Source organism: Pelodiscus sinensis, chromosome 1, assembly GCF_049634645.1.
Source record: "Pelodiscus sinensis isolate JC-2024 chromosome 1, ASM4963464v1, whole genome shotgun sequence".
Classification (NCBI taxonomy): Eukaryota; Metazoa; Chordata; order Testudines; family Trionychidae; genus Pelodiscus; species Pelodiscus sinensis.
The window spans coordinates 66191034-66210258 of NC_134711.1; the positions used below are offsets into that span (position 1 = coordinate 66191034).

General features: G+C 40.6%; 1 protein-coding gene across 2 annotated transcripts in view; it reads left to right on the plus strand.

Annotated features, from left to right (window-relative positions):
* The window catches only part of TRHDE (thyrotropin releasing hormone degrading enzyme), a 347541-nt gene that overhangs the window by 299475 nt on the left and 28841 nt on the right, over positions 1–19225 (plus strand). For both annotated transcript variants that reach the window (XM_075931938.1, XM_075931934.1), the window contains 3 exons: positions 4228–4375; positions 6313–6410; positions 6926–7033. In XM_075931938.1, coding sequence (XP_075788053.1) covers positions 4228–4375; positions 6313–6410; positions 6926–7033 — 354 coding nt within the window. The remainder of the gene's footprint in view (positions 1–4227; positions 4376–6312; positions 6411–6925; positions 7034–19225) is intronic.

Consider the following 19225-nt stretch of genomic DNA (forward strand, 5'->3'; position numbering starts at 1 on the left):
TTAAAACTTTTGGAATGCAAAGGAAGGGAGTTCTGAAACTTCACTTTCACTTGCCCTTGTGACTGTACATACAGCGACATGTGTCTGTTTTGTCAGTAGCTACTGCTGTTGTCATCTTGAGAGTCTCTCTCTCCCCAACTCCCACCCCCTGTGGACTGCCTGACTATGATAAAGAGGAGAAAAAAGAGGACAATGGGGGACAATATTCAGTGAGATCCTGCAAACCAGTGCTGCCCCAGAAGGTGAACAGAGAGCCCAGAAGAATAATATTGCATGCAGTATCAAGAAGAGAAGACTGGACAGGAGAAAGGTGCAGGAGTCAGAGAAGGAGAAGCATCAGGTCATAATGCCGCAAACACAAAAGCTACAGATTCTTGTTGACCTACAGGTTCAACAATCATGTGCCTGGCTTCATCTGCAGCCAGTGGAGAACTCCGTTTTAGCATCTCTGTACACCCCTCAGTGATCCATGCAGCATCACGGGTCAGATCCATACCCCTGCACTTCACAGTGGGGAGCTATAAAGAGAAACACAGATCTGTGTATCTTCTAATAGCCCTATTGTCTGGCTCTTCCAACTCAGTAGACGTCTGCCCCACCTCCACACCGGAAGCAACTTGCCCCTTTTTCTTCAGGGGTATTAAGCAGGACACAACAGGCAGCTATAGCCATTTATTTTTCTCGCTGAGATCCAGTCTGGTGAATGAGCAATGCCACTATCTTGCCAGTCTAGCAAAAGCACATTCAACCATCATTCTGCACCTACTGAGCTGATAGGTGTCCCTTTGCTTGCTGCTGTTGAGGTAGTTGATGTATAGTTTCAGGTGTCAAATGAGGAGAGGGTAGGCTGGGATCCCCTGGATCACTTTGGGGATTTCAGTAGTGCCAATGGTATTCTGTTGGTGAGGAAAGGATCTCCCTGCATGCAGCTTTCTGAATAGTCCTGTCTTCTTACCAATGAAGATGTTCTGTGCCTTCCTTGACCAGCCAACGATAACATCAGAAATATATCCCCCATGATCCACCAATGCTTGTATAACCATTGAATATTAGCCCTTTCCACTGAAGTACAGTAAAACCTCAGGCTGTGTCTAGACTGCATCCCTTTTCCGTAAAAGGGATGCAAATTAGACACATCGCAATTGCAAACGAAGTGGGGATTTAAATCCCCCCCGCTTCATTTGCATAAACATGGCTGCCGCTTTTTTCCATCTCGGAGCTTTGCCGGAAAAAAGCGCCCATCTAGAACGGGGATCTTTCGGAAAACAAAGCCTTTCCCAAAAGATCCCTTATTCCTTTTTTAAAGAGGAATAAGGGAACTTTCGGAAAAGGCTTTATTTTCCGAAAGATCCCCGTCTAGACTGGCGCTTTTTTCCGGCAAAGCTCCGAGACAGAAAAAAGCTGCAGCCATGTTTATGCAAATGAAGCAGGGGGGATTTAAATCCCTGCTTCATTTGCAATTGCGATGTGTCTAATTTGCATCCCTTTTACAGAAAAGGGATGCAGTCTAGACACAGCCTCGGAGTTTTGAACACAAGAGTTACGAACCACACATCCCATTTGGAACCAGAAACACACAATCAGGCAGCAGCAGCAAGAAAAAAAAGAGAGAGAAAAGAATGATGCAGTTACAGTACTATGTTAAACATAAACTTCAGCATAGTAAAGTTTGAAAACTCTATTAAGTCAATATTCAGTTATAAACTTTTGAAAGAACATTCGTTATATTTTGTTCAGAATTACAAACATTTCAGAGTTATGAACAATCTCCATTCCTGAGATATTTACAGTACATCATGGCAAGGTAGTCTGGTACTAAAATAGGGATGTATGCCATTTGGGAACCCCATTGCAGCACATCCATCCTGCACTTTGCCTAGAGTCACAGTCCTACACAGCAGGAGATGATTCATGGCTCTGCTCGTTTGCATGATGATAACAATAAAGGGTTGTTTTTTTTCAATTCCAGAATGACTGCCCACTGATCCATAGCAATCTGGTATTGTACGCTTCCACAGAGCAATCACCATTCACTTCTCAGCTGTGAGTCTTGGTGTGCCTGCACAGGGTGACTGGAATGAGCATAGCACATAGATCCAGGAACATAGCCTTTCACACCTCGAAGTTCTGCAGCCACCTCTTGTCTTCCCTAACCATCTGAGGAAATGGGTCTTACCCATGAAAGCTCAGGATACTTTATATATTTGTTAGTCTCTAAGGTGCCACAGGACTACTCTGCATGATGATGTGACCCCATCTGTTAGTGATAACTAACTTTCCCCATAAGCAGCGCTCCATAGTCTTCAGCTGCTTTCTGAATGTCACCAAAAAGGCTAAATTGGTTTTTGCTGCATTTCACTGGGATCTGTCCACAAAATCATCCTCCTGCAATTCTTCCTGTACCTCTGCAAATACTGGGGGATCATTCATCAGTGTTTGCAGTGCTCATGGCAGTAGTGCAGAGCTGTCCAGGCTCCATCCTTCTAATGGAGATTGTGGCCCTGAAACATGCTGTATAAGTTTGTGGGATTTCCAAGAATTAAAATGATGGGATATTGATGACATAATTGGAATGAGAAAGTTGCTTGATGAGAACTTGATTCCTTTCTCATACTCACCCTTGCACAACTGCCTCACCATGCTGTGATCGAAAACTTCCCTGTGTGCACACTATAAACACCATTGTAATAATCTTTTAGAAAATATGCCTTGGTATCATATGAAAACTAATGTGAATAATATCACGGTGAAATGTATGTAACAACATTATATGCAAAGTTATGAAATCCCCCTGTATAGTTGTTATGACATGTTTAAAACCACACAGGCCTACCTAGGCAAAGGTTTTAAAACAGGTTTATCCCCCTCTCCCCCCAAAGGAGTGTGTGTTTACCTCAATTTACATATAAGTAATAACAGGGCTGGGAAGGCACCAAGAGTAGCAGATGGCAGGAGACATCTGGTTTCTCTTACTCCTTGCGACTGTGAGCAGTACTGGCACCAACTGGATGTGCCCTCTGTGTTTGATTTAGTAGGTCTTAACTAGACCTGCAAATTCAAACTGCAGAAGATTGCTCTCCGGTGCGTAAGGGTAAACCTTGCCTTGGAAGTTTAATGAAAAACGAATCATTGTTTCTTTTTCTTGCAGGTACAGAACTGTGGGAGTTAAACATATAGGCTACGTCTAGACTGGCATGATTTTCCGCAAATGCTTTTAACGGAAAAGTTTTTCTGTTAAAAGCATTTGTGGAAAAGAGCATCTAGATTGGCACAGACGCTTTTCCACAAAAAGTGCTTTTGCGCAAAAGCGTTTGTGCCAATCTAGATGCGGTTTTGCGCAAGAAAGCCCTGATCGCCATTTTCACCATCGGGGCTTTTTTGCGCAAAACAGTTTTTAGCTGTCTACACTGGCCCTCTTGTGCAAATACATTTGCGCAAGAGAGCTTTTTCCCGAGTGGGAGCAGCATAGTATTTGCGCAAGAACACTGACAATCTTACATTAGATTGTCATTGTTCTTGCGCAAATTCAAGTGGCCAGTGTAGATAGCTGGCAAGTTTTTCTGCAAAAGTGGCTGCTTTTGCGGAAAAACTTGCCAGTCTAGACGAAGCCTATCAAGTAAGAGAAGAATAGTGCTGTGTGTTGCTAGAAAATTTTCACCACAGAATTAAATTTTATTTTAGTATTTTTGATTGTTAAGAAAAGCAGTTCAAAAATGTAACATGAACAAAAATCCTGAAGCTTGAAGTTTCCAATATAGAATTTTAAAAGGAAACTTGTTCTAAAATGGTTTGAAATAAACATCCCACAAAACTGCTTTTATGGGAGTAATTTTGAAACTAAAGAATGTCCCTTCACAATCAGTTCTTCCCAGCTGTCCACGACCTGTAACAATTTTCTGAGAAGCAAAATGCCCACGTTTGTTTACATTCTGTCTACACTGTAGCAATAAGATTTCCTTCCTTCCTTCCTTCCTTCCGCTACTTTAGTGTTCTCATTCTTAATAGCTACAGGGTTCTATTTAAATTAGGGATATTGCCAACCTGTAAAAAGACATTCAATACATAACAGTTGGGTTTTTTTTAATAACACTGGCTTTCATTTCATTATAATGTGATGTATTTATCATGCTTTTCTACCTTTCATTTGCATATGAAAAACCCTCATTTTGCATCATCATGTACTTTCTCTGAAAATAATAATTAACATGAACTTCTTTGACTGTGCAGAGCTGGCTATTTGCCTCAGAATATTCCTCTGGAGATTATCAGATACCTTTCCGAGGAGAAGGATTTTCTGCCTTGGCATGCTGCCAGCCGAGCTCTTTATCCTCTAGATAAATTGCTGGACCGCACTGAAAACTACAACATTTTCAATGTAAAAGATATATTCTCTTCTTTTCTATTGTCCTGAGATGAACTAGTCCACAGTCAGTTATTGTAACTGATCTAGGGATATTAACTTTCTTTCTAATTATTTTGTATTTAAATATAGCAATTGTCAAACTTAGGTTAATTTGCATTTGAACAGTGATAACAGTTCTTTGAGGCATATTTAATGAGTAGAAGAAAACTTAACTTTTCTTCCTATAAACTATTAGGACAAATAAGTGGTTTGACTCTTAAAAACAATGTGTACTCCAAATTTTATAGTTCTCTGGAGCCACTGAACTATAGTTTCATTGGACATAATCATGAATAGAAAGTGTGCTCACAGAATTTATCAGGATGAATGCAATTGAAGTCTATATTATTAGTCATTAATTCCTTTCTGAAAGGCATAGTGAATTCAATGCACTTCCCTTAATTAACAAGGATTAGATCACAATTGAGTCAAAAACCCATTCATAATTGGGACCGGAAGAACAGTAGTAGCAGCAAACTAGATAATCCAAGTAGACACGACAAACATTTTAAAATGTTACCTGAAAAATGTTGCTTAATCTTGAAGCATATTTATTAAAAGGAATATTGTTAATTACACAGACTTTAATAGTAGAGTATTTATTAAAAATTATAACCTGGTTTATGCTTGAATGGCCAATCACATACACATAATTTTATAATACAGTCAAAATGAAGTAACTACATGAAGTCTGATATAGTTAAAGAGACACTTTTAAAATACACTGAGATGCATGCTTGCATGGAGAATTTATATAAGGAATGCATTACAAATTATTAAGGAAATACTGGAAATGTTTCTTCAGGAACCTATGATCTAAGACTTGCTCCAAACCAGACAGTTCTAATGTAAAATTTCTCTTTTTTTTTGTTCCTAGTCTATCATTACCTGCATTGAAAAATCATTAAACAGTCCTTGCTGTTTCACTTTCAGACACAATTGTGTAAAAAGAATGCATTTTAATAAAAAACACTGGTGTATTTAATTGAAGGGTTGTATTTTATCGCTATGATTCTTCCTGAAATCTGAAAGCAGAGTTGATAGCAGAGGAAATATAAACTGCCACAGTATAATTTACCTGCTCGAGAATGCTATACTGTGCTTCTCCTTTCTGTCATTGCGCACATTTGCACATGCATTCATAAAAATAAAAATGGATATTCTCTTGCATTAGTTCATTTCAGTTCCTTTTTCAAAGCTGTGAATTCCAGTGGCAGAAAATTATGCCGTGACTACAGTGACAATAGTCTACTTCACAACTTGTCACTGAATGTAAAGATGCCTAATGTGCAAGATGTAAGAGTAAGATAAAACATGTCTTGTGCTGTCTTTGATATTTATACACCGCAAGAGCTAAATGGACATTGAAATAGTATCATTAAATAACCCAGTCTTGATACGCAGCACATATTGTTGAGTATTACAGATCAGATGACGGCACCTGTGTAATGCTTTGGCTGTAGCTATGAAAGTAAAGACGATCATAGCTATCAGTTATCTCACTAAATATGTGCTGAGTGTGTCTCCTTAAATGTGTAACAATGGCCATTAGTCAAACATTTATTGTGAAGACAGGATTGGCTTAGCTAGAGTTGACATTAGCCTATCCAAGCTCCAGCAGCGCTTCACTTGTGTATTGTTAGGTTAAAATTCTTTTAAAGTAAACAAAGTAAATGGTTGCATTCTTTGTCATTAAATTGGCTTACATTGTAGACCCACTCATGTAGCTGTTCTGTAGATTGAAGTAAATAAAGAATGGGATTGAATACAAAAGCATTGCAACACTAGATCCAAATCGAAGCATTTTGAAAGTGGGATGTTAATAAAAACATCAACAGTATTTCAATTTTGAAGTGAAAAATAAAAAATAAAGCTTAATTCTGAAAATATACTTGCTTTTTTTCTTTCAGGAATATATTTTAAAACAAGTTGCAACGATGTACCTCAAACTTGGATGGCCAACAAATAATTTAAACAGATCACTTGTTCAAGCTGCCTACCAACATGAGTACTGTTATACACTTCTTTATTAATTTTTACAGGAGATAGTTATAGGAAAGTGCTTTCCCAATACTAAATGTGAGCTGGAGCAGCATGAGATGCCTTTCTATCCTTTTCCTCCATTCATTTCTCCTCACTGGAGGGAGTTAGGGGCTATGAATCTGCTTCCTCTGCCTGGAATTTGGAGAACAAAGACATGTTCTTGTTAAGCTTTAATTTAAGTGCTGGCTCCATTGGAGATTTGGGGATTTGAACTCATGAGGCCATTGAATTTAGTAGGGCTGGCTAAATGTAACAGCACACGTTTTGATCCATAGCCTTTAATTAAAAATTGTAACTGTAACAATATGGTGCTTGGTTCTTACTCAAGGATATAGAATTACAGTATCTTGAATATTTTTGTTTAAATATTAACAGCTCTTTTATAAGAAAGGTTATAATATTTTCATCTGAGAATTTCAACACAATTATTTATAAACGTGACCTCATTAGTGTCTTTATTTGTGTTTTGGACTAACCCAGAGAATTGCGTCGAGAAGTCATCATGCTGGCCTGCAGCTTTGGCAATAAACACTGTCACCAACAGGCTGCAACATTAATCTCAGATTGGATTTCCAGCAATAGAAATCGGTAAGTGGGACAAAAATATACATCTCCCGTCTCCCACTCCCCAACTCAGGACTAATATAGTCAATATGAGTATACATTCTTTAATACATACTGTTTGCTTACAGGTTAAAACATCAGAGGGGTAGCCGTGTTAGTCTGAATCTGCAAAAGCGACAAGGAGTCCTGTGGCACCTTATAGACTAACTGAAGTGTAGGAGCATAAGCTTTCGTGGGCAAAGACCCACTTCGTCAGATGCATGTAGTGGAAATTTCCAGAGGCAGGAATAAATATGCAGGCCAGGATCAGGCTGGAGATGACGAGGTGGATCCAATCAAGGAGGATGAGGCCCACTTCTAGCAGCTGATCTGGAGGTGTGAATTCCAAGAGAGCAGAAGCTGCTTTTGTAGTTAGCGAGCCATTCACAGTCTTTGTTTAATCCAGAGTTGATTGTGTCAAACTTAAAGATGAACTGTAGCTCAGCAGTTTCTCTTTGAAGTCTGGTCCTGAAGTTTTTTTGCTGCAGGATGGCTACTTTTAGATCTGCAATTGTGTGTCCAGGAAGATTGAAGTGTTCCCCTACAGGTTTTTGTATGTTGCCATTCCTAATATCAGATTTGTGTCCATTGATTCTTTTACGTAGGGACTGTCCTGTTTGGCCGATGTATATAGCAGTGGGGCATTGTTGGCACATGATGGCATATATTACGTGGGTGGATGTGCAGGAGAATGTACCAGTGACAGTATGGCTGATCTGGTTAGGTCCTGTGATGGTGTTGCTGGTGTATATATGTGAGCAGAGTTGGCACCGAGGTTTGTTGCAAAGATTGGTTCCTGAGTTCGAGTTACTAGGGTGCGGTGTGTAGTTGCTGGTGAGAATATGCTTCAGGTTGGCGGGTTGTCTGTGGGCAAGGACCGGCCTACCTCCCAAGGCCTGTGAAAGTGAGGGATCATTGTCCAAGATGGGTTAAAGATCACTAATGATGCGTTGGAGAGGTTTTAGCTGGGGACTGTAGGTGATGGCCAGTGGTGTTCTGTTGGTTTCTTTCTTGGGCTTGTCCTGTAGCAGGAGGCTTCTGGGTACACGTCTGGCTCTGTCAATCTGTCTCCTCACTTCCTCGTGTGGGTATCGCAGTTTACAGAATGCTTGTTGAAGATCTTGTAGGTGTAGGTCTCTGTCTGAGGGGTTGGAGCATATGCGGTTGTACCTCAGTGCTTGGCTGTAAACAATGGATCGTGTGGTGTGTCCAGGATGGAAACTGGAGGCATGCAGGTAAGTATAGCGGTCGGTAGGTTTTCGGTATAGGGTGGTATTGATATGACCGTCACTTATTTGTATCGTGGTGTCCAGGAAATGGACCTCCCGTGTAGATTGGTCCATGCTGAGGTTGATGGTGGGGTGGAAGCTGTTGAAATCATGGTGAAATTCTTCCAGCGTCTCCTTCCCATGGGTCCAGATGATGAAGATGTCATCGATGTAGCGTAGGTAGAGAAGGGGTGTAAGTGGACGAGAGCTGAGGAAGCGTTGTTCCAGGTCAGCCATAAAAATGTTGGAGTATTGTGGGGCCATGCGGGTGCCCATAGCAGTGCCACTGGTCTGGAGGTATATGTTGTCACCAAATCTGAAATAGTTGTGTGTGAGGATAAATTCACAGAGTTCAGCCACCAGTTGTGCTGTGGCATCATCAGGAATACTGTTCCTGACAGCTTGTACTCCATCTGCATGTGGGATGTTTGTGTAGAGAGCCTCTACATCCATGGTGGCTAGGATGGTGTTTTCTGGAAGATCACCTATGCATTGTAGTTTTCTCAGGAAATCCGTAGTGTCACGAAGGTAACTGGGAGTGCTGGTGGCGTAGGGTCTGAGCAGAGAGTCCACATAGCCATACAGTCCTTCAGTAAGAGTGCCAATGCCCGAGATGATGGGGCGTCCGGGATTTCCAGGTTTGTGGATCTTGGGTAATAGATAGAACAACCCAGGTTAAAACATGTAGCCGAAATGACCAGATGTCTTTTAAAGCATTGCTGTGAGCCTGCAGAGCTAGAAGGAGTGGGAAAGATCTCTTAATCTGTGGATGGGACAAGTGGAGCCTGTGTGGCCTCCTCTACCTCCTGAGATAAAAATGAGGTTGAATTTAAGTAAAGACATAATGGAAGAAAGGGAGGATTCTCGATAGATGAAGACAGGAATAAGGGCAACATGACAGAGGATGTGAAGCTTTAAGAAGAGAAAAGGAGGAGTGTGGTAAAAAGTTTGGGAAGACCTGAAAGAGAGGGAGGAAAAGAGTTGAGGAAATGTAATAAAGGGAAATATTATGTAAAGCTTTATAGGATAAGATACATAATTGAAAGAGATGCAGTAAGAGAGAAGAAGCTAATAGAGGGATTCAAGGAGGGGTAATGTAATAGGAGCAATGGGGATGGGGCATTAGTAGGAGTATAATGAACAAACAGTAACTATAGGAGGCAAGCGGACCAGCCAGAGGTTTATCTAGTTCAGGTACTAGTTGTCAGGGCATTGACAAGATGCAAAGTATGCATATAAGTGCAGAGTATTAATGAATAAAGCAGTGCATTTCATTAAATAATGCAGCTCTCCATGGAGAATAAGGCAAGTACTAGTGAGGACTGCAGCTTTCTTGTGAAAAAAGTCAGCTTTTTTTCATCTGATGGAAAGCAGGAAACCAGTTTCTGTGTATCACAGAATCTCATGTTTTGTTTCTAGGTAAAATATTTGATTTCGGGTAAAGTTAGGTCCCATTTTTTAAGCTGAATTAGGCACTTATTTTCAAAGGCATACAGATCATAAGAATGCCAATAGGTGCCAATTAGGATTCTCAAAAGTACCTAAGCAGGTTAGGTGCCTAATTCCTATTGAAATAAACATGATTTCTCACTGAAACCTGCTTAGGCACTTTTTAAAATGCCAGTAAATGCTTTCATACGTTTGAAAACCTGCCTCTAGGGATATATCTACACAGCAAGCCGAATCCTGCAACAGCAAGTCTTATAACTTGGGTCTACAACTCCTGGTGCTAAAAGTGGCTGTGTAAACATTGGCCGAGCTTTGAATCCCAAGGAGGAGAGTGCACTTCTGAGCCCAGACTCCAGCCCGAGTCCAAAATCAAAAAAGCTATTTTTAGTGCTGTAGTGTGAGCTCAAGTCTGAATAGCCAGGCTCTAAACTCACTGCTGTGAGTTTGTGCTTGCCATGTAGACTTAGTCTTAATGACTTTGAAAATGGGACTTTGGGCTAGGTTTTCCCCGAGGGAGTTGGGTACTACAATGCTCCATGTTGTACATTTTGGGCACCTTGCTGCTTAGTGGAATTCATTACCCAAAATGAGGTGTCTATGTTTCTCAGACAATGCATGGGGACCATTAAGTGCCTAAAAGAGAGCTTAATGGAAGACAGATTCTGAGCTAAAAGTTTTCAAACCTCACACTTTGAAGGGGGTTAGGCATCTAACTCCATGCTAAAGGGAGGAGGCTGACTTGGCTCAGAATTCTCGGAAGTTAGATCAGTCCTTTCTCACAGGGCGGAAAGGGGGCTTATAGCTAAGAGGTTAGGAAACACACCTGGAAGTTGGAGACCTAGATTCAAATCCTTGCTCCAAACGAGACGAAGTGCCTCCCCGCTCTATCAAACAGCCCAGTGGTTGGGGCCCTCACCTGGGAGCGGGGAGGCACTTCATCCCCTATAGAACAAGGATTTGATTCTAGGTCTCCATCTGTTATATAGGGATTCGATCCCAGGAGCAAGAGAGACTACAGGATGGCAACTCTGTGAATCCTGACCAGGCTTAGACATGAACTAGAACACTGAGCAGCGCAGTAGCATCAGGTCCTAGGCAGCTTTGCACATGGTTGCTAGCAGAAACATAGGCACTTAGAGCACTTCATCCGTATTAACAGAGGTGCTACAGACTTGGGTTGCAGCTGAATTGTGGTTTTGTTGGACTTTGGTGTCTAAAGTGGCAGGTACGCACCTAAATCCTCCTTTCAATCTTACCATTAGACTTTTAAACTCCAAGAAGAAAGTGTTATTAAAGAATGTATCCGGTACATTCTCTATGATGAATCCAAACACACACATTTTTAGTGAATTCTTATCAGTATCAAAATTAACAAATGTCCACAATGCTAGATACATAGCTATTCAAAGAGGAAAATACAAAGAATGTATCACAGGGAAGGATCTGGAAAAGTAATTTACTAAGATACTCATTTGCAACAGCAAAATTAGTTAATCACATTTAACATAATCTATTAAAATGCACAGCAGTAGATAATGCAGTATATAAAAGCTGTGTCACCCTGGCAAGCCCTCCCCTCTTTCCCCAAAGGACTAGAGAAAAAGGAGGCATCAGATGAAAGCTGATTGCTTTGCTAACAATAGTGAGAAAAGAAAGGAACACATTTAAGGAGCCTAGTGAAATTAATCTTACCTTCTCGACAAGGCCATTCTTGGGAGCCCAAGACTGTGACTGTTGGAGCACTATGAATGTTATGATAAAGGTATCAGACCAGGGCAGGAGGAGTTAAAGCAATACATTTCTGAAAAACTCTAGATAATTTTGAACAGTAACCAGCCCAAATAATGTAATGATGAATCAGGGATTGACCTCAGATGATAAACAAGGTTGCAACTTGCAGACAGAGTTCTTTTCATTTATTTCTTAAGATTAGAGGTTCAGGTCTTTTTTTCCCACCCCAGAAATTGCCAGTTGCTGTTCTATGAATGATCACATATTTGGAATGTTACTAACACATTGACAGGCTGATACCATATCTGCTTATTTTGGAATGGCATCGCAAAGGTCACTTACTGTAGTCGGGAAACTTTGTCATTTTAGCAGCTTAGTAGTCATAAAATCAGCTTATACTTTATAGTAGCACAACATTTAAATACCTTCAGTTGATGTATTTTGGCTCAGACAATAGTACGGCTTTATTAAGGTTGAACTACCTACTATAGCACAGGGATTCTGTTATCACCAATAATAATAATGATTCTGTAATAAGAATTTAGTTATCATGGGGTGTAAGCCATAACAGAAGCCAGAACACACAGCGGGTATGTCTACACTACCACCCTAGTTCGAACTAGGGTGGTTAATGTAGGCAACCGAAGTTGCAAATGAAGCCCGGGATTTAAATATCCCGGGCTTCATTTGCATCTTGCCGGGCGCCGCCATTTTTAAAGCCCCGGTAGAAACTTTGTGAGGGGAAGCTTGTAGTGTTTTCAGTCTCCTTTGTGGTATTTCCATATATGGGTACAATCAGACCCAGAGTTTGCTGAATACCATAGTTGCAGTGCTTTGCCCTGAAAGATCTCTTCTGGAAACCTAAGTGGCAAATCCAAAGATCTGTTTTACAAACTGAAAATTCTTTGGAACATAAAAAGACAAAACAATACTGGGGAGGTAGATTGATATCAATCAAATAAGATTCAGTACAGGTACAAGCTATTAGGTGAAACTTTTATGTTTGTGAAAAGTTGCAGGCAGTTGCTAAGAAGGCTATGAAATCTCCATCACTCTACCCGTAGTCAAAGAGAGAGAGAACACACATTTAATAAGGAATGGTTTAGGAATGATAAAATAAATCTTGTGGTGACACTTGATTACATGGCTCTTTAGAAGCTCTTTCCATCCCAATGTTTATGTATTTTACTTGTGTAGTTTAATTGTGGGTTAAAGGGACAATAATAATCAAATACAGTAATGTATACCTCTGTATTGATTGCATGTTTCTGCAGATCTCTTAGTAACACTGTTTACTATGGCAGGTCCAAAATTAATTACCATGTACTCTCTACTCTAGATATTTAAATAATTATAATCACCATATATTTACTATGCTTTCTTCTTTACCATGCAAATAAGTAACCACTGCTGACCAAGATAACACAAGAAGAATGCTCGTAACAAAGAACTATGTCATAACAGAGAAAATAGGTGTCACCAAATGAAATTAATAGGTAGCAGGTTTAAAACAAACAAAAGAAGTATTTTTTTCCACAATGCACAATTAAGGTGTGGAACTGCTTGTCAGAGGATGTGTTGAAGGCCATGGCTTCAAAAAAGAACTAGATAAATTCATGCATGATAGGTCCATTAGTAGATATTAGCCAAAATGGGTAGGGATTATGACAGGGGATGGATCACTTGATGATTACCTGTTCTGTTCATTCCCTCTGGGGCACCTGGCACTGGCCATTGTTGGAAGACAGGATATTGGACAAGATAGACTTTTGGTCTGATGCAGTGTGGGTGTTCTTATATTCTTAATCTCAAATAGAGAATTGGCCAATAATACTTACATTTATAGCTTGTAACTCAAAGCGTTAAGCATGTTTTTAGGTTAAAACTAAATGCACAATTAAAGAAAATAATTACTGGTATATCCCTCTGTTAATACCAGCAATATTTGAATAACACCATTAGACTTCCCAGCATAGCACTATTACTTTCATATCTTCTTTAGAAAAAACATTCACTAATCTAGGTGAGATTGATGCTCATGTGTTAGACAGGAAGTTTCTTGCTCCTAAGAGGCTGAGTCCCATATTGACATGAAATTTAGAAGGACATTATCCACAACTCTGCACTTTTCATCTATTCCACAGGGAATTCCATTCTGTGACACTAATGCACTACTGCATTGGTGCACCAATAGCTGATCTCATATAAATGTCCTAAAATAAATGATGCAAGAAAAAGATTTCAGCCATTTATGTGCCTGAAAAATTACGATAATTTAGAGTGCAGAATGCTTAATGACAGTACAGCTCTCAGCCACTCTTCTAGGAAAGAATGGCAGAGTATGACTCAAAGGACATATTTGACTACAAAGGCATCAAAGCAAATAGCCAGCCTTAAGTAACTTGCTCCAAAAAATGTCAACAAAGCTGTACAGGATTTTAATCCTAGCAAGAGCTAACAAAAAGAAATGTTATATGAAGTTTGTGTTGAAAATATGAGAACAAAAGTTAATGTGAGATTCATTTTCCTTTTAATTATTAAATTAATAAAGATCTAATATTCGAATATAGGTTATGGGCTCCACTTCAGCTGTACAAATACTGCTGATGGTGCTTATCTCAGCAAACTTGTCTTGCTGCAGTAAGGTCAATACATACTTTCATAAGTGGACAAGATTAAAGCCTCTGTTGGGAATATGGAACATTCTTTATGCAAATCATTTGTGTTGTGGGTTTAGGAATGGGAGTTACAGAAGTCAAGATACAGATAAATACTATACAGCAGAATCTACTGCTTGCTGAAAATTAAGATGTTTGCTGCTACCTTCATTTAACTGAGATGATCCCCATGAAGCTCTTTCATGTGTGAAGAAATACATTACTCATACTCTGTAATTATGATAACATTGTGGTTCAGTCTAAAAAAATAGCAAAATTACCATACAAAGTCTGCCTGAGTTTGAGAATCAGCCTTGTTAACCTCTTTAACCTTTATAATGCATTGGTTTTGAAGGCAAAACACAATTTTAAGAGCATTAGCATTTGCAGTGTTTTTCTTTGGTGATTTTCTAACCTCTAGAGCTCAGAAAGAAATGGGCAGACAGCAATAGTTTATAAACGCTTGAAATGTGATATCACAGTAAATAATGACCCATTCAGCATCTACTGTGACACCCCGAGGAACGACTTAGTGAAGTCCACTGAGAAGAGGATTGGCTATTTGGAGCCAGTCATCAGTGGATTCTCTGATTTTCCTTCTTTTAAAATGTAAGCTATTGCTATTAATCAGTTATTTACATTTAAATGGTTGTAGGACTAATTGCCTGACTTTTTCTCACTTAGGTTTTAAAGTGTCATCAGCTGGTCATGTCTAATAATTTTTGTTACCCAGTTTTCACAGGACTCAAAGGGTGCGTGTACTCTGCGCCGTTATTTTGAGATAACTAGTGTTATTTCAAAATAACAATGTGAGCATCCACACAGCAATTCTGTTATTTCACAATAATTTAGAAATAACAGACGGCTTATTCCAAAATATGTAAACCTCATTCTATGAGGAATAACACCTATTCTGAAACAGCTATTTAAAAATAAAGCGTGTGTAGACATAAGAACATAAGAACGGCCATACTGGGTCAGACCAAAGGTCCATCTAGCCCAGTATCCTGTCTGCCGACAATGGCCAGCCCCAGGTGCCCCAGAGAGGGTGGACCGAAGACAGTGATCAAGCGATTTGTCTCCTGCCATCCCTCTCCAGCCTCTGACAAACAGAGGCCAAGGACACCATTTTATCCCCTGACCTTTTATGAACCTAACCTCCATGAAATTATCTAGCTTCTCTTTAAACTCTGTTATAGTCCTAGCCTTCACAGCCTCCTCTGGCAAGGAGTTCCACAGGTTGACTACACGCTGTGTGAAGAACTTTCTTGTATTAGTTTTAAACCTACTACCCATTAATTTCATTTGGTGTCCTCTAGTTCTTCTGATTAGGGAACTAATAAATAACTTTTCTTTCTCCGCCCTCTCCACACCACTCATGATTTTATATACCTCTATCATATCCCCCCTCAGTCTCCTCTTTTTTAAACTGAAAAGTCCCAGTCGCTTTAACCTCTCCTCATATGGGACCTGTTCCAAACCCCTAATCATTTTAGTTGCCCTTTACTGAACCCTTTCCAAGGCCAAAATATTTTTTTTGAGGTGAGGAGACCACATCTGTACACAGTATTCAAGATGTGGGCGTACCATAGTTTTATACAGGGGAAGTAAGATATTCTGTGTCTTATTTTCTATCTCTTAATAATTCCTAGCATCCTATTTGCCTTTTTGACCACCGCTGCACACTGTGTGGAAGTTTTCAGAGAACTGTCCACGATAACTCCAAGATCTCTTTCCTGATGCTTCACTGCTGCTATTTCGAAATAGGCCCTCACCAGGGCCTTTCTAAATTATTCCTCCCCAGTGCCTCCTGGGGTTCTAAATTGAGATAGCATGTCTACATTAGGAAAGCCTGCTTTGGACTAATTATGAGGCTTCCCTGCAGTGTAGACGTGCTATTTTGAAATAAGCTATAAAGGAATAACTATTCTGGAATAGCTTATTTCAAAATAGCTGTGCAGTGTAGACTTATCCAAACTGAGTAAGTTTAGGGCTGCATTCTGGTAATTAAAGAAGAAAGTTTGAGTCCTCTTATACATTTGGCATCTCTTAAACTTTCATCTGTGATGGACTAAGATTTACTTCTAACATTAGTGACATTCTGATCTTTAATCAACTGGTTATTGACATATGAGTTGTCTTCTAGTTTGGCCAAGATCATACACAATACTCAAATTTTTCAACACTTTGTTTTCATATGCTCTATGCTAAGTATACTTTTTGGAGTTCTGTAGGGTCAGAATGAGTGTAAGAAGGGATATTGTTCAAAGTTTACTGAAACAACTTCAGCAAAATAGTTGATATTTACAATTATACAATGAACTGATCCTGTCAAAGTAGAATGCAGTCCAGCATCTTTTCCATAATACAAAGTTTTCGGAGGGCACTGTTCCATCTTCATAGTGGCGGGAGGAATAAGTAGGGATTGCCAGGAGATCCTGCATTTACTTCTTTTCAGGTTCTTAACCACAGGATTTCTGATAGATTTCATAGTCATACAGGGCATTTTATGAAAACAAATGAATCATAAATATAATTCTGAAGGATTCCGGGATGCCTGTGAGCTAACATACTTAAATACTTTACTCCAGGTGTCACTCTCATGAAAACAAAATCTGTAGAGGAGAAAAAAATACAGGTAGAACCTCTCTCAACCAGGACTCACTGGTCCAGCAACATCCATGGTCCAGCAGACATTCCAGATCTTGCTGAACCAGAGAGACCCAGTGAGAGGACCAAAGGCAGGAGCCCTGTGGGGACTGGGAACCCAGCCAGGCTGGCTGCAGAGATGCCAGTGGCTGGGAGCCCTTCTGCGGGAGTTCTCCGCGGCAGGTGGCTGGTATACCGGTGGGCTCCAGCAGGGCAGCGGTCTCCTGCAGTGAAGCCAGGAGCCCTGGCGGTGGGACCACACGGCAGTTGCAGCAGGGCTGGCAGGGCCATGAGCCCCAGCAGTGGGGCCAGTGCTGCTCCAGTAGACTGGCTGGGTCAGGAACCCCAGCTGAGCAGCAATCTGCTGGGGGAGAAAGGAGCAGGAGTCCCAACAGAGGGATTGTGGGCTGGCAAGGTTGGTGCTGCCATGGCAGGATTGGTGGAGCTAGGAGCACTGGCGACGGGGCAGTGGTTTGCTGTGGCGAGACTGAGCGCCCCAGCGGCAGGACCATGGGCTGCCATAGTAGGGCAGCACAGCTGGTTGCATGTGGGGAGCCCGCCAGGAGGCCAAGCAAGGACTGGAGCCGAGCAAGAGGATCAGTGGGAGGGGGTGCAGAAATAACCTCCTCTGATCCAGCAAAATCCCTTCTTCGGGACCACTCAGGTCCCAAGGATGCCGAATCTGGGAGGCCTATTGTCTGCAAGTTCACATTGGCAACACAAGCTTCCCTAAGAAGATTTGTCACCTTGAGTAGGTAGAAAGAGTATATTCTAGAAACCATGCAAAATATGGGCTCTTCTTGCATTCTGCACCCTGGTCTTCATATTCCTCTCTACCCCCAAACTGTATTTCCCACAAAAAGCATCTTGACATTTACATTCCTTCTGTGTCTACACAACAACTCACCTTTGAAAGGAACAGAAAGCAGATAATGTTGGTCTAACTGAAAACCCAGTGCTCTGACTTTGACTTGTCGGTACACAGTTGTTTCCATACATCTCTTGAGAGAAGTTATGCCAAGAAACGACCATTCCCCTCCTTCTCATGAGTTTCAGCTCATTAGCACTTCTTGTTCAACATCTTGCTTTCCCTTTACACCATAAACTAAAGAGGAATATACAGGACTTAAAAATTGATGCTAACATTTCAGAATATAGCATCCTGAAGTCTAATTATGTTGTAACAGGTTTTTTGTTTTACTCATAGACTTTAAGGTCAGAAGAGACCATTATGGTCATCTAGTCTGACCCCCTGCACAGTACAGGCCACAGAATCTCACCCACCCCTCCTAGAATAATCCTCTCACCTATATCTCAGATATTGAAGCCTTCAAATACTTTGAAGACCACAAGATGCAGAGAAACCTCCAGCTGTGATCTGAACCCCATGCTACAGAGGAAGGCAAAAAACCTCCAGGGTCTCTGCCAATCTACCCTGGAGGAAAATTCCTTCCCGACCCCAAATATGGTGATCAGCTAAACCCTGAGCATGTGGGCAAGACTCACCAGCCAGACACCCAGAAAGTTTTATTTATTTATTTATTTATTTATTTATTTATTTATTTATTTATTTATTTTTAATGTGTTCATTTGGAGATGGGCTTTTGCAGTAGTTTCCACATTTAGCATTTCACAGGGTTTGCTGTAAAATACTCCTATCTCTGAGCGCAGTGTTAGAGACATTAATTTTCTCTCTATCAGTCATTAAAAAGTGCAATTAATGAAGTAAGAATGTCATCAGTCAGCTAATTTATGCAAAGACAATAGTATCCAAGGGTGTGTCTAGACTACAGAGTTTTGTTGACAAAAGTGGACTTTCGTTGACAAAACTATACCTGCATCTACACTGCCACTGAGTTCTGTCGACATAACATCGATGGCTATAAATCTCATTCTACGAGGAATAACGCCTTTTGTTGACAGAGTTCTGTCAACAGAAGGTGTTATTGCATCTACGCTGTCTTTTGCGTTTACACTGTCATGTTGACAAAGCGGCTTGCTTTGTCAACAGAACTGGATGCAGTCTAGATGTTCTTTGTCGACAGAAGCTTTGTCGACAGTATCTGTCAACAAAGCTTCTGTCGACAAAAGCCTGTAGTCTAGACGTACCCCAAGAGCCCTAATTTGAGAATACTAGATTCTCATATTCAGTAAGAAGAATGCATATTTACTGTTCAAGAGACAATTGATTCCCACTAATCTTGTCTTCCTAATTTGTTTCATCTGTTTACTGTATCCTTTAACTCTGGTGTGGACAAAAGGGCCTCCACGGGCTGGATCTGGCCCGCCAAGTGGGTTAATTTGGTCCACGAAAGTCCTGCTGTTCCCCCACCTCCAGGCCAATCAGGGCTCAGGGATGGGGGAACACATGGTGCTTAGAGTCAACCCTGGCAGTTAACTCTTAGCGCTATGCACCGGAGGGC